This window comes from Lithobates pipiens, unplaced genomic scaffold (assembly GCF_037356315.1).
Source record: "Lithobates pipiens isolate NorthernLeopardFrog02 unplaced genomic scaffold, aLitPip1_a1.2 Scaffold_22, whole genome shotgun sequence".
Lineage (NCBI taxonomy): Eukaryota > Metazoa > Chordata > Amphibia > Anura > Ranidae > Lithobates > Lithobates pipiens.
In genome coordinates this window covers 132575394-132602818 of record NW_027507784.1, presented here as the reverse complement: position 1 = coordinate 132602818, position 27425 = coordinate 132575394, and the positions used below count along the sequence as shown (strand labels likewise).

The following is a 27425-nucleotide window of genomic DNA, read 5'->3' as shown; positions in this document are numbered from 1 at the left end:
ACAAGCCAAAACATTGCCTTCCACATGCCGGTAGAGAGCCAAAATGGCCTTCCGTGAAAAGAAATGGCGTTTTGGAACCTGCCACTGAGGTGCAGCACATCCCACAAATTCATGAAAGGGGGCAGAGTCTACCAGCTGAAAAGCCAGCAGTTGCAGTGCTAGCAATTTGGCCAAGCTAGCATTTAGACGCTGACCATTTGGATGGCTAGGACCAAATTTCTTTTTTACGGTTCAGCAACTGGGGTAGGGAAATTTGCAGATTGGCTGCAAGTACTTGGGACACCTATTGCCATTCCTCTCAGTGCAGGTTTTTGAGAGGACTGGAAGTATAGTAGGATTGGAGATTCCAGATGAGGAGCAAGGAGAAGTCCGCCATTTTCTTTGATGTGGGTCTTTCAAGTGCTGTTGCCAATGGACTGCATGCCATGTTATCATATATCTGGTCAAGCATGTGGTGCTCAAGTGGCTGCTGTTCTGGCCATGCTTGATCCACTTCAGACATAGGTTGAAAACAGCAATGGTGTGATCTGCTACACACGTGTCTAAAAAGGCCCACACCAAGGAACTTTTAAAAGTCAGTGGGGAGTCAGCAGCGCCCTGCACCTGTGGAGCTCTGTGGTGTGATGCAATAGGGTGGCTGCCTTTAAGGTGCCCCTAGAGGACATCCTGCCTTGTTGGAGTTGTGCCTCCTCCTCCCCACTTTCCTTCTCTCTTATCTCAGGCACCAAAGTACAGTCAGGGACCTCATCACCCCCTCCCTCCTCATCACTGGACCAAACGTGGCAGTATGCTGACGCTGGGGGAACATGACTGCCAATTTCTTGTCCTTCTGTGGCACCCCCTCTCTCTGGGCTCTATGCTCTCTAGGCTGTATATGGATACACCATATATGTCCGTCTTCAAGACCTGACCTATGTGAAGAGCATCACCACAGATGGGTATCGTATGACCAGCCCCCAATATCTACTGTAGCCATCAATATTGTGCAGAGTATGGGGAATAGTAAACGGTTGTTTCAAACCTGATTGGTTAACACATAATACATGTGCTAAGGACTAGCAATCAGATCATACTATTTTGCTTGACCTATACAAGAAAATAGCACTAATTTAGTCCATCACAAGCAGTGAATTTGCTCTATGGTATTATCAGTCCTACCTCCTAGGCAGTTATAGGAGTATAGTTCTACTTAACCACCTCAGTACAGGGCACTTACAACCCCTTCCTGCCCAGACCAATCCACACACTTATTTGTTTAATGTTCTGTGTTTGTTGTCTTGTGCTGCATGTTGCAATATCTAGAGACTATCTGACACAGTAGCCTCTGGATATCTGTCATGTTATCAGTGTAACAACTACCAACTCCCATTGGGGAGAATAATGATATTTTAATTCATTAATAAATACATCATTTTGTGTCACTCATTTGGTCTTCTGGTTCCTTACAATCTCGATAAGGACAACCCCATTTTTTTTAAATATATATACCGTGTACACCACCTGCACTGTATTAGAAACTGTACCATGGCTGCACTGTATTGTGTACAGTGTACACCACCAGAAGTGTAGTAGGAACTGTACACACTGTATTAGATAATTGGTACACCGTCTGAAGTGTATTTAGAAACTGTACACACTGTATTAGGTACTGTGTAAACCACCTGAAGAGTATTAGAAGCTGTAGACACTGTATTAGATACTGTATAGGCAGCCTGCACTGTATTAGAAACGGTACTATGGCTGCACTGTATTGTATACTGTTTTTACCACCAGAAGTGTGGTAGAAACTGTATACACTGTATTAGATACTGTGTACACCTCCTGAAGTGTATTAGAAACTGTACACACTGTATTAGATACTGTGTACACCACCTGCACTGTATTAGAAATTGTACAACGGCTGCACTGTATTGTATACTGTATACACCACCAGAAGTTTAGTAGAAACTGTACACATTGTATTAGATACTGTGTACACGCCCTGCACTGTATTAGAAACTGTACCATGGCTGCACTGTATTGTGTACAATGTACACCACCAGAAGTGTAGTAGGAACTGTACATACTGTATTAGATAATTGGTACACCGTCTGAAGTGTATCTAGAAACTGTATACACCGTATTGGGTACTGTGTAAACCGCCTGAAGAGTATTAGAAGCTGTGGACACTGTATTAGATACTGTGTACACAGCCTGCACTGTATTAGAAACTGTACTATGGCTACACTGGATGCAGAGTATATATATATATATATATACTCACACACACACAGGAGATTTATATATATATATATATATATATATATATATATATATATATATATATATATACACAAACACCGAATATATATCGTCCATGTGTTAAATGCAGAGTATATATCTATATACTAGACTGAATGTGTGTGTATATATATATTAAATACACTGCCACTAACTGAATAACCTGCCTGCTTAATCTAACTCAAGCTATCTCTCTGTCCACACCAATAACACTACACACAGCCGCCATGTAAGCAGTCTTCTATAGTGTGGATAAAAAGAAGAAAGAAATATTGCGCTAACCAAAAAAGTGAACAAAAGCAGCTATATACGAAAATGACCAAATTCATAAGTAAACTAAACAATAAAATGTAGCGCTAAGAAAATTGCTGTGAAAACACGTGTAACAAACACTTTAAAAAGAGAAACCAATAAAGTCCAGATAATTAAATAAATACAAAAGTCCTTGAAGTCCTCGTAGGACACAAAATATGGTGTTTCACACGGTGCAAAAACTAAAAAGAGGTCTTGAAGACATCTCAGATCAGTGACATCTGGGTAGGTAAAAAGAGAATGGGTACTCTTACCAAAACACAAGGTCATACAAGCATACAGGTCCTTCTCAAAAAATTAGCATATTGTGATAAAGTTCATTATTTTCTGTAATGTACTGATAAACATTAGACTTTCATATATTTTAGATTCATTACACACAACTGAAGTAGTTCAAGCCTTTTCTTGTTTTAATATTGATGATTTTGGCATACAGCTCCTGAAAACCCAAAAATCTTATCTCAAAAAATTAGCATATTTCATCCGACCAATAAAAGAAAAGTGTTTTTAATACAAAAAAAGTCAACCTTCAAATAATTATGTTCAGTTATGCACTCAATACTTAGTCGGGAATCCTTTTTCAGAAATGACTGCTTCAATGCGGCGTGGCATGGAGGCAACCAGCCTGTGGCACTGCTGAGGTGTTATGGAGGCCCAGGATGCTTCGATAGCGGCCTTAAGCTCATCCAGAGTGTTGGGTCTTGCGTCTCTCAACTTTCTCTTCCCAATATCCCACAGATTCTCTATGGGGTTCAGGTCAGGAGAGTTGGCAGGCCAATTGAGCACAGTAATACCATGGTCAGTAAACCATTTACCAGTGGTTTTTGCACTTGGAGCAGGTGCCAGGTCGTGCTGAAAAATGAAATCTTCATCTCCATAAAGCTTTTCAGCAGATGGAAGCATGAAGTGCTCCAAAATCTCCTGATAGCTAGCTGCATTGACCCTGCCCTTGATAAAACACAGAGGACCAACACCAGCAGCTGACATGGCACCCCAGACCATCACTGACTGTGGGTACTTGACACTGAACCTCAGGCGTTTTGGCATTTCCCTCTCCCCAGTCTTCCTCCAGACTCTGGCACCTTGATTTCCGAATGACATGCAAAATTAGCTTTCATCCGAAAAAAGTACTTTGGACCACTGAGCAACAGTCCAGTGCTGCTTCTCTGTAGCCCAGGTCAGGCGCTTCGGCCGCTGTTTCTGGTTCAAAAGTGGCTTGACCTGGGGAATGCGGCGCCTGTTCATGGTGGCTCTGGATGTTTCTACTCCAGACTCAGTCCACTGCTTCCGCAGGTCCTCCAAGGTCTGGAATCGGTCCTTCTCCACAATCTTCTTCAGGGTCCGGTCACCTCTTTTCGTTGTGCAGCGTTTTCTGCCACACTTTTTCCTTCCCACAGACTTCCCACTGAGGTGCCTTGATACAGCACACTGGGAACAGCCTATTCGTTCAGAAATTTCTTTCTGTGTCTTACCCTCTTGCTTGAGGGTGTCAATGATGGCCTTCTGGACAGCAGTCAGGTCGGCAGTCTTACCCATGATTGCGGTTTTGAGTAATGAACCAGGCTGGGAGTTTTTAAAAGCCTCAGGAATCTTTTGCAGGTGTTTAGAGTTAATTAGTTGATTCAGATGATTAGGTTAATAGCTTGTTTAGAGAACCTTTTCATGATATGCTAATTTTTTGAGATAGGAATTTTGGGTTTTCATGAGCTGTATGCCAAAATCATCAATATTAAAACAAGAAAAGGCTTGAACTACTTCAGTTGTGTGTAATGAATCTAAAATATATGAAAGTCTAATGTTTATCAGTACATTACAGAAAATAATGAACTTTATCACAATATGCTAATTTTTTGAGAAGGACCTGTATATAGATGGTTGAATCCCCACAGGTCTATCCGCCACTGAAATGATTACGGATCCTCTGGTCAAAGAAGGAGTAGTCTGTATCCTCCACGAAATTCCAATTCCTCAGGGGTCCCAATGGGATGGACGGGAAGAACCAACTTGAATCCAGAAAACGGGATAGCTAACGAGACCAAACTCATGCAGGGGATCACATATGAGACAAAAAAGAAAAACAGCTTCCCATAGTGTAGATGAAAATATAAAGGTAGCTGTTTATTGGCATAAAATCAGCGAGTACAAAATTAAAAAGATTAAATAAAAACGTGATCACATAGTAAAAAAAGCAATACAGGGAACATGACTACCACGTCCTACGCATTTCGATCCATAGGACTTCAACAGGGGCATCTAACTGTTCCCCTGTATTGCACACAAATATATAAACAACTAGAAAAGATATAACACCAATTGTAAATTGGATTATACAATCAATAATAACACCTTCCCTGATAGGACGGCATTACTCACATGGTATAACAGAGTTGGCCCATATCTAAAAAGAACAAATCAGCATTCTCATAACTAAACCCCAAAAAAACATAATTATACCTCCAGCCTATTGCAGAGACTAGGAGACCATAGTCCACATGTAAAAACCTGTGGCTTGGCGCGTGTGTAGCCAAGCCTCGTTTTCATAGACACGAAATGCGTAGGGCGTGGTAGTCATGTTCCCTGTATTGCTTTTTTTACTATGTGATCACGTTTTTATTTAATCTTTTTATTTTTGTACTCGCTGATTTTATGCCAATAAACAGCTACCTTTATATTTTCATCTACACTATGGGAAGCTGTTTTTCTTTTTTGTCTCATATGTGATCCCCTGCATGAGTTTGATCTCATTAGCTATCCCATTTTCTGGATTCGAGTTGGTTCTTCCCATCCATTCCATTGGGACCCCTGAGGAATTAGAATTTCGTGGAGGATACAGACTACTCCTTCTTTGACCAGAGGATCCGTAATCATTCCAGTGGCGGATAGACCTGCGGGGATTCACCCATCTATATATGCTTGTATGACCTTGTGTTTCGGTAAGAGTACCCATTCTCTTTTTACCTACCCAGATGTCACTGATCTGAGATGTCTTCAAGACCTCTTTTTAGTTTTTGCACCGTGTGAAACACCATATTTTGTGTCCTACGAGGACTTCAAGGACTTTTGTATTTATTTAATTATCTGGACTTTATTCCTTTCTATAGTGTGGAGCATGGACTTAGTCCCCCTGAGTCATGATTGGCCAAAAGCACCCTGCTTTTGGCCACTTATGGCTCTCTCAGCAGTGATTGGCCAAACCATCTAGGTCAGGGGCATGCTTTGGCCAATCATCATACAGCAATGCACTGCGACCTGACGGTGCATTATGGGGCGTTCGGGCGCGCTCGAATTTCCCGCGAACGCCCCATAAAGTTCGCTGTTCTGTGAACGGACGAACACTCAATGTTCGAGTCAAACTTATGTTCGACCTGAACATCGAGCTCATCCCTACTAGGTAGCTATTTAAGTTCAGGATTAGGTGGTCATGCCTGCACAGAGCCACCACAAACCTCTTCTGGCCACCTGTTCATTAATACTTATACTGCTGACGATATTATCTGCAGATATGTAAATCAATAAGCACTTGCCAGTGGCAGCTGCAGAACAGGCTGTACAACATTAACCTACCTGCCTCTGTTGTTAGCTGATTTGTAGGGGAAGGCATTATTGATAATTTTACTAAGTGACCTGGTGGAATCTAGATCAGCTTGTGATAGATACTCTAATGCTAGCTGGAATAAAAACAACTTCTGTTTCTTTAAGGCATGATCTATACCATTGTGCTTCTACAGTGTAATTTGTCCCTTTCTTTGATCTAAAATTCCTGGTTGATCTTGCTTATTCCTGTGTCCCCATCTTTGTATTGACCACAGCATCATAACTGCTGATCCTTGATATCGTGGTCAGTTTATGTGCCTCCTTCATCACACTCTCTGCTCTGAGGCTCTGAGGCTCTCTCCCACTCCCTCCCTGCCTGTCAGTTCCAAAGCCTGTGTAGGTAAGCCTGTTCCGAAGCCTGGGTAGGTAATAGGTAAAATAAAAAGGAAATGTAAAATAAAATAAGTAATTAATTTACTGAATAATAAATTAACATTGTCCTACAGACAGACAGTATTTCCAGAATGAGGATAACAACGGCAGTATTCATAGTCCTCAATGTACAGTATATGTTTCCTTTATATCAGAATTCTGATATGTACTTATACCAGAGCTCTCTTGTACTGTTAACATCTTAATATTAAAGGAACGTGACTTGGTTTGTGATCCATATAAAAGCATCCTTTTGCAGTTTTTATACTTATTGTAACTAGATGCATTATAATGACAACATTTAATTGTATTTTCATTTTTATAGTACTTGCTTCAACTTGCATTGCCCATTTTTGACTAATATTGTAACATTACATTTGAAAAGTAATTTTACTTTCACAGTATGGTGTTGACTGGGTGTAAGCGGCTTACAGAAGCAAGAATATTGTTCATACCTTGGATAATTTGAAGAGACTGGTCTCGTAACGCCTTCTTATCCATCATAATGGGCATATCGGGCAATTATTCCAATAAAGCAGAGTGAAAATCTCAGGGTGGAAATTCTTATCTTGCTTTCTAACTTTTCTGTCTCTTTGGAACAGATGAGTACTTTGAGACACATTTAAAAAGCAGTAATATGGCTGCAATAAGGTGCTTGGAATCTCTTTTTACCTTTTTTTTTTTTAAATGAAAGTAGTGCAATGGAAACGTTGTGTTGACTCCTATAGCAGTAAGACAAATATGTCTTAATTTTCAAACTGGCTCTTGAAACATATATTGTATTTCTTTCCTATCTTAGAATGTTGAAAGGTATCGGAGTGTCGGTATGGCATACAGGGAAAGAGGGCAAAGGTCCAATTTGAGGCTTCCCATATTTTATATAGTGGTGAACATCTTTAAATAGCTTCTAGGGTCATTTTTATGAACTACTGTATCTAATGCTGGGCATTCTCTGTATAATTTTTACAGCTGCCACAAGATTATTACTTCTTGTGATAAATAGTCTGGGAAAAAATTGACAAACAAATAATAAACAGTGTGATGAATCAATGGAAAAACAATAAAATTGACCTCTTAGGCTAGACTGTCTAGTGGGAGCCTGTTTTCTATGGAATGATGAACCTTTGAAAAATATAATATAATGTTCCGTAGTCTGTATCAGACTTATAAGATAAGATATTTAAATATAAAAAAAAGTTTTTAATTAATTTTGTTTATACATTCCTTTATTTATGTTCAATGCTAACACATATAAAAATCATATATTTTTTTTTTTTGCTCTGGTAAATGTGAAGTGTTGCGTATAAATATTTAGGGGTCTGTTAAAAAAAATTGGCTTTGCAAATGTCTCATCATTCATGTAAATAATAATAATAATAATACCCGTAATGTACGTAATATGTGTGCAATTGTTTCTTTGTTGCCTTTCACCTGGTGAATGTATGTACCCTTTACTCATTCATCTGTGGGGAGGTATCTAGAGACCCCTTATTTAAAGGCAGCTTCCAAATTTAATAAGCTCCCCATACATTGACCCCCTCCAGAGTTGGGGGGGAGAGGCTCTTGTCCTCATTTTACAAATAGACACAAACACCAATCATCCTGCGCTTGGGAGTGAGACAGACCAGACAAGGTGTGTTAAGTCTTCATCTTGGTTTGATAGGATAAGCCATGTCTTGCTGCCCTCTAAAGACCAGGGAGTCTGGTATTCTGAAACCACAAGAAGAAGAAAGAGAGGGCGTACCAACTCAGTGCATTATCCTTCAACCCTTGTTTTTAACCGCTTGCTGACCGTCCGCCGTCGTTATATGTCGGCTGTTTGAAGTGGAATATCATTGTTATGGCAGCAGCTAGCTGCCATAACCTCAGTATCCACTTCTTCAGCGGGCAGTGAGCTTTCAGATAAAAGGGGTCTCAGCAGTGAATTGGCCGCATGATCACTTTTATCGTTGGAGGGAGAGGGCCACCCCCACCCTCCCTTTGTGCTCCAGTGCCCTCCGTCACTTACCGGCAGCAGCGGAGACGATTGGATCCTTCTCCCTGTGTGGTATGGAGCTGAATGAGGGGAAGGTGGCCCCCACCCAGCCCCATACTATTGCAGGGCAGAAACAACGTCAAAACGTCACTTCCACCCATAGCTCTTAAAGGGACATTTTTTTTTTAAATTTCAAATTAATTTTTTTTTGTGTAAATGTGAGATCTGAGGTCTTTTTGACCCCAAATCTCACATTTAAGAGGTGTTGTCATGATTTTTAAGGGATTTTTAAGGGATGTTTAAGCGATTTTGAAGCAGGACATGTTGGGTATCAATTTACTCGCCGTAATATCATCTTTCACAATCTAAAAAAAATGGGCTAACTTTACTGTTATCTTATTTTTTAATTAAAAAAAGTGTCTTTTTTTCCCCATAAAAGTGCGCTTGTAAGACCACTGTGCAAATATCCCAAGTATTGCAACGACCGCCATTTTATTCTCTAGGGTGTTAGAAAAAAATATATATAAGTTTTGGTTGTTCTAAGTAATTTTCTAGCAAAAAAAACTGTTTTAATCCAGTAAACGCCAAATTTCAAAACGAAGCTCTGTCCTTAAGTGGTTAATGATAAAAAGGGGTAAGTAGTCTACTCACTTTACAATTAGGTAAAAGCTCATCATATGGTCCAACAGCAAAAAACATCACATGATGCCATATTAGTCAGTCCATAGTGCATCAACGTGTGAGGCAGGAGGTAGAGATCCAAGAGGCTAATGTGTTTTGAGGTAATCACCTCTTCCTCAGAGCCAAGAAAATCATTGCTCACACCCCAGTGTTAGCCTTTTAGATCTCTACCTCCTGCCTCACATGTTGATGCACTATGGACTGACTAATACGGCATCATGTGATGTTTTTTGCTGTTGAACCATATGATGAGCTTTTACCTAACTGTCATTTTGTAAGTATAATAAAAAATGTTATATAAAAAAAAAAAAAACAAGGGTTTAAGGATAATGAACTACGTTGGTACGTCTCTTTCTTCTTCTTGTGGGCTTGGTATGGTTTCAAGGGGGGTGGGAACACACTTGTCCTCTCCTTTCCTGGCCATGGATATGGGGGGACTCCTCGCTTTTTTTCTTTTTTTTTTCGTGTGGGACTCCACCTTAAAATTCATATCACACTCGAAGAACTATGGGCTTTTTTCACTTAGGATCAAATGTTAGTGAATATTAAATTTTCCTATGGAAAGGCAACAAAGGAACTATTATGCACATATTATGAACATTTTGGGTACTATTTGTTACATTTGCATGAATGATGATACAGTTGCAAAGTGATATTTTTAAAAATAGACCTCTTAATTGTCATTATCCAGCAAGTGAAGTTTCATACAAGATCAGAGTTTTTTTTAATGCAAGAAAAAAAATTAAAAAAGCTTATGAACAGACAAGGTTTTTATTGCAGAAGAGGCATGCAATGTGTCTTCTGCAATAAAATAAACGTATCTTCCTGTTTATTATTATTATAATACCGGATTTATATAGTGCCAACAGTTTGCACAGCGCTTTACAGCATGAGGGCAGACAGTACACTTACAATACAAATCAATACAGGAGGGATCAGAGGGCCCTGCTCCTTAGAGCTTACAATCTGTTCACAATCTTTTTCAGAATGTATGCACATGTGCAACTCACTTTATATTTCTGGTATGGTGCCGGTATGCTATGATGAATGACTCCCACTCATGCATAGCAGTATTGCTTAGAATGATTGAACTAACCCTATTTTACTCTTTATTTGCCCATCCAGGCCCAAACTGCTTCGCAGGAACAACCATCATCCCAGCAGGGATTGAAGTTAAAGTGGATGACTGTAATATCTGCCACTGCCACAACGGAGACTGGTGGAAGCCAGCACAATGTTCAAAGAGAGAGTGCCATGGAAAACAAACCCTATAGATACAATGTGCCTATATTATGTGGCTGAAGAATTGCCTTTATATACAAAAACCTATGGACAAGACCTCAAATTGGAAAAAAATACCAAACACGGCAGACTGCAGCAGACAGGATACTGACACAAGAAAGAAGATTCACCACGTACAAGGGTTGAATTTTACTGTGTTACCAAATCCATCAGGGCAATGTAGATAGCACAGAACTTCTCTAAGTTATGGATCACATAACGTCCTCCTCTGGGGACAATTTCAGATCTCTGACAAGGTGTAACCAAACAGAACGCTGAGACTTTCCAGTGTGACACCGCAAAGAAATGTTGGTTCCATTCCATCGATTACCACTTAGTTCACCTGACATTTTTTTTATCTCACTGTTATTTTACTGCTACTTTTTGTTACATTGAATTATTTACAATATGTATGTCAACCAAGCAATCAAAAGTGAACCAACATCCGGTTCTGTATGTCTGAGGAAATAATTCTCTTTCACAGGTAGTCAGTGCTGATGCCAAGTAAAAGTGAAAACAAAAAAAAGTAGTGCCAATTAAAAAAAATAAGTGAAACAAGTATAAGAATTCAGGTAACATAAAAGTGTAGGCTGATGAAGGCATATGCCTTCCTTACTTGGTGCCAAAATTATCATGTTACTGCATCTTTCTACAAATAAGAAGTAAACAATATACGATGGATTTGATAAAATAATTAGTCGCTGTGTTTGTACAGAATTGTACCTGGATCCAGTTAAATTTCCAGTCCTTATTTTATAAAAGTCCACAGCTAACTCCATGCAACATTTTTTTAAAGCCCTATTGAAGTCACGTAAATAGATATGCACTTTTTCCTGTTAGAAGTTGCGTGGGCAGGCTTAAAAAGACTGTTCTATCCAATAGGCAACAGAAAAGACCTTACAAGCTGTGATGTAATGCTACTGGTGGGACATACTGCAATACAAGTGTACAAATGTTTGTGAGGAAACTTCTTCTGTTACTCAGCTCTGCCAGCACTGGCCACTGGAAAAATATTTTACAAATTACAGCGGGGGCTTAGATCTATAAAAAGATAAACTATTATTAGATTTCAATTGGGACTTAAGCTGGCCATACATGGATCGGAATTTGGCTGGTTCAGCAGGGATGGCTAGAGCACGCAACACGGATCATTGTATTATGATGTTGGGGAAGGCTCCTTGGTGTCAGAATTTAATACCACGGTGGGAATGATTTTTGGATAATTTTTTTTTCATTCAATGGGATGGTTCATGTATGATCAACCTTGATGAAGAAATTCAAACATGTTTTCAGTGGCTAGGGTGGTAGAATGTGCCAAAGTTTTTATAGTTATCTGTGACTCTGTTAGAGAAGCTTCTAGTGAGAGCTGATCTTCTCATTCCCCACAGATGTAAAGCCCAACTCCAGAATACTTGCAAAATTCCTCCAAAATGAGCAGTTAACCCCCTTGCAGTGTGGGTGGAGCCTCACTGCAAGGGGATTAACTGCTCATTTAGGTCTATGGGAGAGTAAAAGCACTTTTACTTATCCCACCCTTCTCTCTCCCAGTCGGAGGCACTCCCCCATGTTCCAGTAGTGGACTGTCCCTCTATGACATCATGTCCACTACAAGGCTATGGATCCTGCCTTGGTTTTGCAGGACCTTAGACTGCCGAAGCATAGGGGAGAATACACTGCAAGGACTGGCACCATGGATGAGCAGAAGATCGACTCCATTCCCCCTAAATCTGTTCTATGCCCCCTAAACCCAAACAAGCATTTAACCCTTGAAGTGTACACATGGCCTTACTGCAAGGGAGAATTTTCTAATTTTCTGAATGCAGACTCTAATATATATTCTTGTAGAGATATTCAGCTCAATCTGTCATGGGCACAGACATGACCCAACATAACTAACCAAGCTTAGCCCACTCCATCCAAGAACGCACATTTACGACTTATATTAAGATGATTTGTTGATAACTGCTAAGAATGTTTTTTTTAGGTTTTTTTTATATGCATTTCTTCACAAGTCCACCAAAAACATTTTAAGTTGAGAGCCAAATGTGGAAATACTGTATGGTGTGCAAAAAAATCTATTAATGTTTAGGCTGATGACTTGTAGTTTTCTGCTAAACCAGTTAACCCATGTCTACATTACAACTCCCTTAAAGCCTAAACTTTATTTTGTGTATTATTATCATAATTTTATTTTATTTATTTATTTTTATAGATTTTTTTTTTTTTTTTGCTGCGACCCAACTAGCATGATTTCCTTGCTTGTCAGGACAGGGAGGGATAAAAATTGTCAAGGGGGCACAGGCAAACACAATTTGCAGTGTGGGGGAGGGTTTAATCCTTTGAAAAGTTTTTTTTATTATTTTCTGTACCTTTTTGTTCAAGTGACAACTGTCTTCCCTTTTGGTGTATTGGTGTTACAGGGATAGGAGGGATAATTTCTCCAATGAGAACCAAACAGAAATAAAAACCTGACATAAACTTGACTCCTCCCCACTATATCCAAAATTGAAAACAATTGCCTGAAAATAGACTTTAACCACACCAGTGAGCAAAGGTTACATTTGCAAGTTATCAAGCTATATTAAGAATAATACAAATATAAAGAGTGGACATTATTTAAAGGCAACCTGAACTGAGCATATGGAGGCTATTATTGCTGACCTTTTTGAAAATGCTACATGTCCGGTTTTCATGCTGATCTTCTGGCTTCAAACATTTTCTTAGGACTGGCCTTGAACAAGTATACCCACCAGGAATCTGATTGTACTCTGGCTTGTTTGAGGTTAGTGGTCCAAAGTACATTTAGCATTCCTAGAAGGTGGAAAGCAATGCAAGCCCTTTGTATTTCTCATAAATGTTTTCCTTTAAGCATGAAAAAATGTAGTGCATATTTTCCTTCCACCTTTCACAAATGAGCTAAAGATAAAACATGTTGTTCAGATATTTTCTTTGGATTTTAATTTTTTTTTTTATATTTTGTTGTACACGGCATTTTACAGAAAATGTGCCGCATTTGTGTTTGCATTTGCTTATATCACCAGATGCCAGAACCCAAGATGAAAAAATAAAAATCCAAACAGTCTTTTCTATTGCAGTCCAGTCAAAACACTTTCTCTGCTTTGGATAGTATGGTGTAGCCTCCCTTGTTGGAGATATCCCTAACATTCTGTCCTGCAGGCAGTGGTCTCCAAGACAAGGAGCAAGGGAAAATACCTTTAATGCAACCCAACCCTTCCTAGCCCTAGACCTTAGTGAGTGCCTGATTTGAGGTCTGTACTGGATATATAGTATAAAAACCAAAGGTGAGACACTTATGATACTTCAAGTAAGACAATAGACAAACAGCAATGCAAATCACGAATGTCACAGGAGCTAACGAAATTACCCAACAACTTGCCACAGTAGCTGCTTTAGGAAGATAAACAGTTCAGTTTATCTTTCTAAAGATACACAAAAAAAACAAGATTCTGCTTGCTCTTTGCCCCTTTATTGCAGTCTCACAGACCTTGCAAAAGAGTGTAAAAAAATGTGTGAAATTATGGTTGACCTGGATTTTGTTAACTTTGTTACGTGAAGCTGCAATAAAGAAAGAAAGATTTCGGTGCCCCAGATCTTGTTTCTTATAACAGGAAAAGGTGTATAGTAATAATGCTGTGTACACATGATCAGAAATTCGGCCAGCAAAAGAGTAGACCGATGAGAGCTTTTGGTTGGAAAATGCGACCGTGTGTATGCTCCATCAGACTTTTGCTGGCCAAATTCCCGCCAGCAAAGATTGAGAGCAAGTTCTCAATTTTTCGGTCGGAAAAAGTTCTGATCGGAAAGTCCAATCGCCTGTAGCAATTCTGACGCACAAAATCCCTATGCTCAGAAACTATTCGACGAATGCTCGGAAGCTTCAAAAAAACGTCATTTTCTCGGATCATCGTAGTGTTGTACGTCACCGTGTTCTTGATGGTCAAAAGTTCAGTGAACTTTTGTGTGACCGTGTGTATGCAAGTCAAGCTTGAGCAGAATTCCGTTGGAAAAACCATCCAAGATATTTCCGATGGAAAATCCGCTCGTGTGTATGCGGCATAAGTATAGTTATCAATAAATATTTATAAACAACCTGTAGACAAATGAACCTCCTCCTACAAACTCAAGTGCTTGGGGATTAGGTGAAACTACCACAAATTACCTATTTAAAACTAAAGCAGCTACATCATGCCTGCCAATGGCAATAAAATTCAATTTAAAACAAACAAAAACATTCATCAAGGCAGCGCTACATAAACAGACAATCCTACTATTACTGGTGTGCTGTCATGCAAGTGCATATACATTTAAAAGTCCAAAAATAATCGTTTCAGATATATGATCACTTCACATTAAAATTTAAATAGAGTCCAACAAAGCTAGAGTGCTTGATTACGTCCTAGATATAACCATTCCACCATCACCTCCACACGTGTAGATTTGTGGGGTAAAAAAATCCCCCTATGAATCAGACTCTTACCAGACTGTGCTAGGTAACAGGCACAGAAAACAAAATCTTATGTTCGATCCTCACTGGATAGTTGATCACAAATTCTGTTGCAGGGCGGGTCACCCATATAATGAGCTTTTCTGCTGCCACTTCCAGTAATGTCTTCTCTATCAATAAATATATCCTTCCCCATACCCATAGCATTTTTTATAACCACAAAAATGAACTCTTAGTATAAAAAGTAACCCGGTATTGAGAGACAATGTAGGCTGTTAAATGCCGACCTCTAACAATTATAGTTGCCTGGTCAATGCCAAATCAAAGGCTCCCTACATTCTGTATTATTCACTTGTAATAAGCAGGCAGACCAAGAGTATCAAGTAGTATTTTTAAAGAAGGTCAAAAATAGCAGGATACATTTTTCTTTCAGTATAGTATTTATTCTGCACCCTAACTATACAACTGAACACTTGATCTTGATTGCTAACCCTTAATGTGACTCTGTCATAAATAAAAAACCTACAGTGCCTTGAGAAAGTATTCATACCCCTTGAAATGTTCCACATTATGTCATGTTACAACCAAAAATTTATTTTATTGGGATTTGATGTGATAGACCAACACAAAGTGGCACATAATTGTAAAGTGGAAGCAAAATGATAAATGGTTTTCAATTTTTTTTACAAATACCTGAAAAGTGTGACGTGCATTTGTATTCAGCCCCTTTACTCCGATACCCCTAACTAAAATCTAGTGGAACCAATTGCCTTCAGAAGTCACCTAATTAGTAAATAGAGGCCACCTGTGTGTAATTTAATCTCACTATAAATGCAGCTGTCCTACGAGGCCAAGGAACACACCAGACAGGTCAGAGTAAAAGTTGTGGAGAAGAATAAAGCAGGGATAGGTTATAAAAAATATCCCAAGCTTTGAACATCTCACAGAGCACTGTTCAATCCGTCATCCAAAAATTTAAAGAGTATGGCACAGCTGCAAACCTACCAAGACATGATCGTCCACCTAAACTGACAGGCCGAGCAAGGACAGCAGCCAATCAGAGAAGCAGCCAAAAGGCCCAACGTAACTCTGGAGAAGCTGCAGAAATCCACAGCTCAGGTGGGAGAATCTGTCCACAGGACAACTATTAGTCGTTCACGCCACACATCTGGTCTTTATGGAAGAGTGGCAAGTAGGAAGCCATTGTTGAAAGAAAGCCATAAGAAGTACAGTTTCCAGTTTGTGAGAAGCCATGTGTGGGACACTGCAAACATGTGGAAGAAGGTGCTCTAGTCAGATGATACAAAAAATTTACTGTTTGGCCTAAAAGCAAAACGCTATGTGTGTTAGAAAACTAACACCGCACATCACCCTGAACACACCATCCCCACCGTGAAATGTGGTGGTGGCAGCATCATGTTGTGGGGATGATTTTCTTCAGCAAGGACAGGGAAGCTGGTCAGAGTTGATGGAAAGATGAATGGAGCCAAATACAGGGCAATGTTAGAAGAGAACCCGTTAGAGTCTGCAAAAGACTTGAGACTGGGGTGGAGGTTCACCTTCCAGCAGGACAACGACCCTGAACATACAGCCAGAGCTACAATGGAATGGTTTAAACCAAAGCATATTCATGTGTTAGAATGACCCAGTCAAAGTCCAGACCTAAATCCAATTGAGAATCTGTGGCAAGACTTGAAAGTTGCTCTTCACAGACACTCTCCATCCAATCTGACGGAGTTTAAGCTATTTTGCAAAAAATTTATGGGCAAAAATGTCACTCTAGATGCACAAAACTGGTAGAGACATCCCCAAAAATACTTGCAGCTGTAATTGCAGTGAAAGGTGGTTCCACAAAATATTGACTCGGGGGGCTGAATACAAATGCACGACACACTTTTCACAGATTTATTTGTAAATAATTTTGAAAAGTATTTATCATTTTTCTTCCACTTCACAATTCTGTGCCACTTTGTTTTGGTCTTTGTTTTGGGCTATCACATAAAATCCCAATAAAATACATATACGTTTTTCATTGTAACATTCTATGTGAGCCATGTAGAGTCTGTACCTGTTTGGGAGATCATGTTGTAGGCATTGCCCTACACCGTTTATTACATCAGCAGTGCAGGAAAGTAGGTGACTTTTTTCAGTCACTGTACAGATGTCCTTTACCTTTATCATCAGTATTATTTAAACAAAGATGGCACTTAGATTTACTTAAATTTAAACTAGTCCCACAACATAATCACAATCTAATCTCAGAAATATAGCACTTCTAACTCCTAGTTTGTAAAGCATACTGTTTAACAAACACAAAACCGTTTCAAAGCATTAGCTTGCTAATAATCTGCTAAATGATGTGTTACTAAACCCGCAACAGTAAAAACAGTCGGTATATGCAGTAAGGCATGCTTGTTATACTGACTGTGGAACCTAAGCAGTTAATCACCTGCATTGTGTAAAAAGGCTGTTTAATTCTGCCTTCTCTGGTCCTTCCCTTTTTCGACTGTCCCCTGTCTATCTGCTGTTAGAACAGAGGCTTGGGGGCAAGCTGCACATGCTCAGTTTGGTGTATATTGCTAGAGAGGTTTTTTTTTTTTCATGGGAGAATGCATATGATCAGCACAGTGCCAATAAGCACTGTCCAGACAGAGGGTCAGGGGTTCTGCAGCCTCATAGGAAAATCAAGGAATAATGAAATCTCCTCCTTCAAGCTTTAACCAGACACTGATAGAAGTCACAAAACTGCTCTAACTGCTGATGAGAAAAGGTATTTAGCAGTTTATGTTTACTGAAATAATTGCATTTTCATGTTGTGTGTACTGTGGGGGGCCAGATTTAAAGCTAAACTCCAGGACTTGTTTGTATACTGCATAGTTACATTAGTCCAGCTTGTAATATTGTAAGTAGTATGCATGTTGTGTACTTCATGGGCTCATGAGAAAGCTGGAAATCATTGTAGTAGTCAGTGTGACTGCAGTGTTAGCTGTGATCTTCCAGATCCTGTTTGAGTTCTGTGTAAGCAGTTTTCCTTCTGCACAGAATCACAGGAGGTCACTAACTTATAGGTATAGTAAATACCACCTAAATGTGCACCGTTTAGGAGATATTTACTTTAGATGCAACTGGTGACATCACTGACGCATGCGCTCTGAAGGAATGGCATACCCGTCCCATAAACAGTAACTCCCATGCACATGTACGGGAGTGACGTCATCGCTCGCTCATCCATTCATATCGCCAAAGCCAGCAAACCAGGAAAGAAGACATGTGCAATCTGTTTTGTTTTTCGTTACAATTCGGCATATTCGTTCATTCGGAAGCATCCAAATGAACAAAAGACAATTTGATCATTTTTTTTAAAAACACATTTTTGAAAAAGCAAAAATTCGAAAGAACGAAAATTTTAAAATTCCAAAATCAGAAAGAACAAAAATCCAAAAATAGGAATGAAAATCAGAAAAGTAAAAAACCTGAAAGAACGAAAAACATTTGAATAATTTAGTTTTTCGTATTTTCTATTATAATTAAATTATTAACCATTATTAGAGTTTTTTGTATTATCATTATTATTATTTATTAATAATAAATAATAATAATACAAATTATAATAATAGTTATAAACTATTAAATTATAGGTATTGGAATTTCCTTTCAAATTTGACTGCTTTGACCGAAACGTATACGAATTTATCCAAAGTTACAAATTATCCAAAATAACGAATGCTGCATCTAAACAAATGGAACGTAACAAATACGAATGCATCCGAAGTTCCGAATTATCGAAATAGCGAATGCCGATCATAACGAATGTTCCGATAAACCAAAAAAAAAACAAAAAAAAACAATGAAATGAAAACGAAAAGAAAACACATTTGTCAACAGTGTACATGTCTAGATGGAAGCACCTTCAGCAATGCTATTTACTAATTTACTAAAGACAAATCCACTCTGCACTACTAGTGCACATGGAAGTGCAATCGCTGTAGATCTGAGAGGGGCATGCAAGGAAAATAAAAAAAACAGCGTTTTGGTTTGCACATGATTGGATGATAAAATCAGCAGAACTTCCCTTCATTTCAAATCTTCCCCTCTATATCTAGATCTATAGCGACTGCACTTCCAAGTGCACTTGCAGTGCAATTGTAATGCAAAGTGGATTTGCCTTTAGTAAATCAACCCCATAATGTGCTAGTATGCAATTCATACTAGCACATTGTGATTTGCCCGGGGGGCAAATTATAATTTTTTTATGAGGTTTGCTAGCGCTTTAGGTACTTCAGTAAAGATGATTGATAGTTTTTAAATTATCAGTGTAAATGCTTGCTGAACATGATGCTTTTCGGAGCTTTACTGGTCTGAACCAAGAAAAGAGCCCCCTCTATGTGTAATATTGGCTCATTTGGCTTTATGTAAGATATGGATGATGCAGAGCAGAGGATGAGCACAAACACAAAATTATTCAAGGTGTCAGCTCCCAGATTAAAAATTAGCAGACTTGAAATTGCAGAAAAACAAGCAACAATGTTCTTTGCCCCATTAGGTTTTTAGCAGAATCTCATTTTGAAACAATATTCTACTTTTCCATTATAAGAATTCCAGTACAGCAAATAAAATAGTGACAAATAAAAAACATTTGCAATATTAATAAAACGTACCCCTATCAACATGTAGGCCTCATCTTATTCAATACATTTCATTATAGGCACGATCTAATACTTTTCATTATAAGCCTTCCTCTTCCATCAAGTCTTCATAATTTATACAACTAAACTGCAAATCTGTTCTGTTCTGCAAACAAGCTTTCTGCTGCCATGCAAATTATTTTAGGGAAAGGCAGGTTTGCTTAGTAAAAGGGAATTATCTGAAAGTTGGTGCTGTTGTTAGACAAAGAGAGCGCTGAAGAATTTTTTGATCGAATGCACTGTTGCGAGTGCTTGCTTAGTATGTGGAGTAGCTCAGGTCAACAAACACGGATCACACATAATAATCGTGAAACCTCAGATGTTGCCAGGCAACACTATGGCATTGGAGCAGGATACGTAGAGTGCCAGTTGAGAGAAGACTAATTCTGCACAGTTCTAACCAGTTTGTTTTCATTATATCACAATGTGGATATAGCTGCAAACAGTTATTAAACCTGAGGTATAAAGATCAACTCTTTGGGGGTGCTGCTAAAGTTCTTGGCCAGATCTTGCAGATGCTCAAGCACTGACATGCATCTCAGCAAGGACACCTTTGTTATTTATAGATTATAGCGGATACTATAGCGCCTTTACAAAGATGGGACATTGGTCCCCCTAAGCCAACTCTTTCCCTTGACTTATGCCGCATACACACGACTGGACTTTTCAATGGACTTGGTCCGGCGGACTGAATCCAATGGACTATTCGATTGTGTGTAGGCTCCAACTGACTTTTTCTTCCCCAAAGTCCGGCGGACCTAGAAATAAAACTTGCTTCAAATCTGTCCGCTGGACTTGGCTTTCTAGCGGACAATCCGGTCGTCTGTGTGCTAGTCCGATGGACTAAAACCGACGCTAGGCTAGCTATTGGCTACTGGCTATGAACTTCCTTATTCTACGTCATCACGTTCAAATCCGTCTGACTTTTGGAGTGATCGTGTGTGGCCAAGTCTGTTCATTTGAAAGTCCGGCGGGCCCTGCAAAGTCCATCAGATTGTCCGCCGGACCAAGTCCGTCGAAAAGTCCGGTCGTGTGTATGCGGCATTAGTCTCTGAATACTCATATTTATATGAACATACTTTTCACATTTGCACAGACTTTTGAGAAATTCCTTCCATTAGCACTGTCTGAAATGGCCACACATTCTAAGCACACTATCATTTTAGTATTTTATAAAAAAAAGAGTTTTTTTATTGTAAGTCAATGCTTCTAATAACCACGGGCTGTATAGTAAAATATAAATATATGCCCTGTGTTTGGTCACTGCAAGTTGTTAGTAAGTCACAGCTAAGTAACTTGAAACCAGAAGAAATGATTGGTTTCCCTCAATGCTAACAACACCTTTTGTCCTTTCAATTGGTAAGATTTGGTAATAATATCTGTTCATTAGATATATGCGATTAGTTTCGTGCGAATCGAAAATTCGTACGAATTTCCGGAAATTCAGACATTCGGGAGGATCCGAAATACGAATTGCTATGCTTCCAAATTTTGAACGAAATATGAAATTTCATTTACGAATTTCGAATCCAAATTCCATTACAACGGAAACGTGACTGGTGTTTTGTTGACCAATCAGAGGTTTTCTTCTGCTGCTAAGTGAGGGTTGGGAAAATTACCTTTTTTAACCTCCCTGGCGGTATGATTATTTCGGATTTTAGGTGCTGAAAGCGGTACAATTATTTTGCATGAAAATTTGGTGTTTTATATTGTAGTCCTGTAATTCTTAGGAATAACTCACTTAAATCTGTCCAAACCAGATTCTAGCAGACATCCCAGGTATGATAAAGTTTGAAAAATGAAATCATAAATTATAATATAATAAATAATTATAAATAATTATACCAAATAATAATATAACAATAATAAAAATTATTCAATAATGTAATCAAATCAAAAACACAGAAATTTGCTCAGTTGCAGAATTGTCACTGTCATTACTTTTCAATATTTGATGATGGATCTCCCCACAAATTGCTATCGCTCAATTCTGCGAGTGATTCTAATTTATTATCGCTGTTTTCTAGCTGGTCTAAAATCATTTTTGATGTAAAGAGACAGTTTTGGTTGCTATGGACAATCTCCAATTTCCAGGCATAAAGAACAGTTTTTATAATATAAAACTGCATGCAGGACACTGGGCAGACCACTAGGGACAAAGGGGATGTGAAATAATTACATACAGCAATGTAATCTGTAAGATTACATTATACTGTATGTAATGTGTGTGTTACCCTTTTTGAATTTGGCGCCGATCTCCGTCCCTGTGCGTCGCAACGCTCGCAGGGAACGGAGATCGCCTCCGTGATGAATCGAGCGGAGCACAGCTCGCTCGTACAGCGCGGGGACATCGCTGGATCCAAGGGAGAAAGTAAGTAAACCTCCTCCTGCATACAGCGATGCGGTCCCGAGTCTGGCTCGGGTTTACCGCTTTTGGTATAAAACTTCCACCCCGAGCCAGACTCGGGAATACCGCCAGGGGGGTTCATATGAGAGTGGGAGACTGGTACTGGTAGTTGATAGGAGATTCAGAATCGGATAAAATAAGAATGTTCGCTAATTACTCGTTATGATGAAGTTAAAAACCCTAGGAAGTTAGCACAGCACAGGGATAGTGGGTGCCCCTCATAATGATAAATTCATCATAACGAACATTCGTAATTGTTACGAAAAGTTAACAAACCTAAAAGTTAAAAACCCAGGAAGTCAGCACAGCACAGGGATGGTGGGAGCCCCTGACAAATGATAAAGTCATCATAGCGAACATTCGTAATTGTTACGAAAAGAAACGGAATGTAACGAAACAAAATTATCGACAGCGCACATGTCTACTGTCCATCAACATTTTGTGGTATTGTGGGCAAATAGAAACACAATACATCTCAACTGGAGGGGTCTTAATATGCTTTCAAACACTAACAAATGTTACTACACATTTACATTTAAGACAAGCATTACACTGCTAGTGATTTACTTGTGAACACTTCCTGATGCCTGTAATGGAAGTGACTGGCAATGTTACTCAAATGCTTTCCACATGCCATGCAGGCATTTGGAAAGCATTTTAAAGGTGTCTGGGGAAGCATTTTGGAAGTATCTGATTTTAAAGTGTTACTAAACCCAAAATAGTAAAATCAGTCTGTATATTCAGTAAAGCATGCTTGTTATACTCACTGTGGAACCTAAGGGGTTAATCCTCTGCATTGTGTAAAAAAGCTGTTTCATCCTTTATGCACAGATCCTCCCCTTCTTGCATTGCCCCCAAAACATGTCTGGATAATGCCGCATGCACACGACCGGACTTTCCGTCAGAAAAGGTCTGACGGAATTCCTTCTGATATTATGATCATGTGTGGGCTTCATCTGACTTTTTTCTTCAAAAATTCTGACAGACCTAGAGATAGAACATGTTTCAAATCTGTCCCACGGAATCAATTTCTATCGGGAAAACCGTTTGTCTGTATGCTGGTCCGATGCACCAAATACGACGCAAGAGCAGCTATTGGCTACTGGCTATTGAACTTCCTTTTCTAGTCCCATCGTACATGATGACGTTCAAAACAAACAGACTTTGGTTTGATCCTGTGTGGGCAAGTCTGTTAGTTTGGAAGTCCGCTGTAACTCCGTCGGGAAGACCGTCAGACCTTTTCTGCCGGAAAGTCCGGTCATGTGTACAAAAGAGTTACTGGAGTCAGGCTGCACATGCTCAGTTTGGTGTGTGTTGCTAAAGAGTTTTTTTTTCTTGGAAGAGTGCATGTTATCAGCACAGGACCAATTAACACTGTAAAGACAGAGGGTCAGGGGTCCTGCATCCTGATAGGACAGCCAGTGCAGTATAAAAAATCCTCCTACAAGCTTTAAACAGACACTGATAAAAGTCACACGACTGCTATATACTGCTGATGAGAAAAGGTATTTTGCTAAAATGATTGCATTTCCATGTTCTGTGTAGTGTGTGAGACCAGGTATAGTGAATACAGGATCCTGGGTTTAATAATACTTTAAAGGATTGGTTAACATAACTAGCTGTTGACAAGCATCACAAAGTCTGTAAAGTGCTTACTGAATGTGTTATTACTTAGACAGGCTTTTACCCAGCATTATCAAAACACACAAAGTATATAGTATGTACATTGCATGTTACTGCCAATTATTTAGAGCAGCAACTCAACACAGTAAAATAGTTGGTAATGCACCATGATGTGCTTCAACAAAAATAGCAGAGGTGTCCATTTCATGTGTTGAAGTGCCCTGCCAGAGCATTTAAAATGAATGGGCTTCATTAACGTAGCACATGTCAATGCATAAAATATGCATGCACTTTCAAATGGACCCTGGTATGCTCTTACAGCAGCATTAAAATCAAAGGCAAATGATGTCATACATCCCAGGAGTCTTCAGGATGGGAGGAGAGGAGGCGGGTTTTCTTAGCTAAGCACACCCTCCTGCATGCATGCTTGAGCTAAGGGCAGATGGATTCCAGAAAGTAAATACTACATGAATCATTTGCCCTTACCCAAGATGGCCACGGCCATAAATGCTAGGAGGTAGTTTTTCAAAGTGATTTCTCAACAAAATGAAGCACAGAGACATGGATAGATGGGGGAGTTTGCTTTGAATATTACAAATGAATTAAATAGTGTTTTTGCTGTGTGCTGCTCAGATGCAGTGAAGGTCTGCCTTAAGGATGGGACACTTAAGGCATCCCTGAATCAGATCCTGATTCTATGAAGCAGAGACTGCCAACTATATACAGTATATATATAATTTTCTTCTCATTACACATTGTAAAAATAAACAGAACAACCAAATGAATATGTGGCAGCCTTATTATATTGTCAGGGCTTTTTTTCAGTGGGAATGTGGGGGAACGCAGTTCCAGCACCTCCACCACTAGGGGGTCTATTGTTGCTGAGGTCTACTGTTTCTGGTGGGGGATCTATTGTTGCTTGGGAGGGGGGTTCTTATATTGCTGGGGATCAGTTGTTGCTGGGAGAGATCTACTGTTGAGGGAGGGGTCTATTGTTGTTGGCTGCCATAAAGTCTATTGACGCTAGCTGTGAGAGATCTGTTGTTAATGCCACGAGTCTATTGTTGCTTGGGGGGAATTTTGTTGCGGGTGGTCCATTGTTGATGGGCGAATCTATTGTTGCTGGGGGGGGGGGGGGGGGCTCTTTTGTTACTAGCTGCAGGTGATCTATTTTAGTGCTTTTCTTATCATTACCAAATGCCATAAAAATTCCATACAAATGACAAAATGATACTGTATTCTCTAAAAAATATGGTTCTGTATTCTCTAAAAAAGGCAGTACTGGGAGATGAGTAGGGGTGAAACCAAGGAATGGTGCACGTAGGTTGGTAGGGACGGAAAAAAGAGGTGACTCAGAAAGGAGGAGTTCTTGCACCTATTCTCTAAAGCCCCATACACACTATCAGTTTTTCTGCAGAGTTTTTCCTTCAGATTTACCAAAATCATATAAAATGAGGTCAAACCTTAGGAGTTTCAATTTGTATGCAATTAGGCCGGCCCTTGCACTACATGGTTTTGGTAAATCTGAAGGAAAAACTCAGCAGAAAAACTGATAGTGTGTATGGGGCTTTAGAAAAAAAAGCCCCGCTTATGGTTGAGATAAAGTTTAGTAAGGGTTGCACGATAGTCTTCTGTATGGGTCCTATAAGGTAGTATATTAAAGTGGAAGTAAACTCCCCTATCGTTTTCAGCCAAGGAAGCTGCCATCTTTGCCTCTGTTTAATCTTCAACTGCTATATTGCTGCACATGTGATTCGTTATGACACCAGCCATTGGATGGTTTGATAGTTTGGCTGAGAGCACAGCCAATGTGCAGTTAGCATTCCCGGCATGCTTTTTTTTTTTAAAGTTTAAAATTTAAAATCCATGGGTTTACTTCCACTTTAAGACCAACTTGTACACAGTATTTTATAATGGCATAAATGACATCACCCCTAGACAGAAAATAGCCTAGGTACTTCAAAGTACATCAAGTTAGCCCAGAATGCTTTATCATTTGACCATATTATACTGCAACAAGAAAATAAGCATAAGGCTGGCCATACATTATAAAATTTTCTTCTGTAGATTTCCTTTAGATTTACCAAAACCGTATAATATGAGGTCAAATCTAAACATTTTCAATTTGTGTGCAATCAGGCAGGCCCTTGTACTACACAGTTGAAGGTAAATCTAAAGGAAATTGGTATGGTGTGTGGCCAGCTTTACCTCCTGCAGTTCATCATTCAAAGGGTAAATTAAAGAAGAATTCTGATTGATGAAATGAGTAACAATTCCAATATTGTGTTATTTTTTTTACCAGTTTTTCGGCACCTCCACATTTTTTCCTGTGCATTGCACAGCCCATGTACAAGTGGTCTTGAACCCTGCCATTCATTTTTAATGGCACACCAATGTGCATACAGGGAGTAAAGAAAAAAAATGCATGTAATAAAGAATACAGAAGTTGTGTTTCAGTGTACTGGAAAAGTAATGCAGTAATGGCTTTTTTCGGCTCATGGATGTATACTGAGGCTCCAATAAAGAAAGAAAAAAACCCTTTTCAATGCAGGTGCAAAAATGTGCTCTTTGGCATTTTTATATATGAGAGGGTGTTACGTATGGAGTTGGATGTTAGATGATCCTTCTGCATTCCTTCTGCATTCCGGGAAAATAGGTAAAAGTGTTAAATGTACTCAGCGGTTTTCAGCAGCAACTTATTTTAAAACAATAACACAATCTCCTGATTTTCTATTACACCACTGTTCTTTTTTTAATAGCACCCATACATTTCCCATTGGCTCCTTTGTTTATGTACCACTCAAAGACATGCTTTTTTATTTAAAGCAAATGTGCTCCATCTGTATGTTCACAATAAGGGATGACAAATGTTTACATAAATATTGCACATATTAAAGCAAGCTGTGTGCCGTTCCGAGGAATACCAGTCATGGATTTCTTGGTTTTCACAGGAATTCCCTCTTATATTGTAAGCTCATGTGAATAATCATTGGATCTGATCCTGGTCTTTTTGATCAGCTGCTGCAGTTGATAATTTACTAATGGCATCATTTTGATATGTTAATGTACATTTATGTGTATCAGTACGTCTTTACTTTGCTTCTGGTCCAGCAGTGATTGCCCTGCAGCTCAGCAAGCCGGGGAATTTAACTGTCCAGTGTCAATGTGCTGCAACAAAAGCGTGCCACAAATACCTGTGTAAAGCTGACTCGTGTACAGAGATGTATAGAGTGTGCTCCACATTACAAATACTTGATGCATTATAAAAAAAAATATATTATTAAAAATATTTTGTTAACTATAAAAATGTGCAATTGACCCGAAACCAGTTTCTTTAATTACTTCATGCAAAGCAATGCCACATTTTTGCATACAGTCGCTATATAAAGTGCTATTAGAGGCACAGAGTAAATGTGAATGCGTCTTACAAACTGCCTTATTAATAGAAACATATACCGTACATGCAAACATTTTAGTTGACAAACTTTTTTTTTTATTTTTCAGCCAATTATGTGATTTACACACATCTGCCACACTGCACAGCCAGGCGGTTCATTTTACTGGCTGCTGGTTCAGCATTAGCGCTTCTTTTTCTGGTTCAGTTTCACTGCTTTCTGGGTGACATTTTTGCTCATTAAACAAAAGGTGATATAGTTGGAACATTGTTCATTGAAAAGACTCAGGGCAGAGGAATTATTTAGGCCTCTTTCACACGACCGATCCGTTCAGGTCCACCTGCCAGTTTTTTAG

General features: G+C 39.1%; 1 protein-coding gene across 3 annotated transcripts in view; it reads left to right on the top strand.

Moving 5' to 3' along the window:
* VWC2L (von Willebrand factor C domain containing 2 like) overlaps positions 1 to 26982 on the top strand; it is a 310703-nt gene extending 283721 nt beyond the window's left edge. For 2 of the 3 annotated variants that reach the window (XM_077448327.1, XM_077448328.1), the window contains exon 4: positions 10340 to 26982. In XM_077448327.1, coding sequence (XP_077304453.1) covers positions 10340 to 10488 — 149 coding nt within the window. In that variant the 3' untranslated portion in view covers positions 10489 to 26982. The remainder of the gene's footprint in view (positions 1 to 10339) is intronic. The other variant, XM_077448329.1, reaches the window with a different exon arrangement.
* The last annotated feature ends 443 nt before the right edge of the window (positions 26983 to 27425 follow it).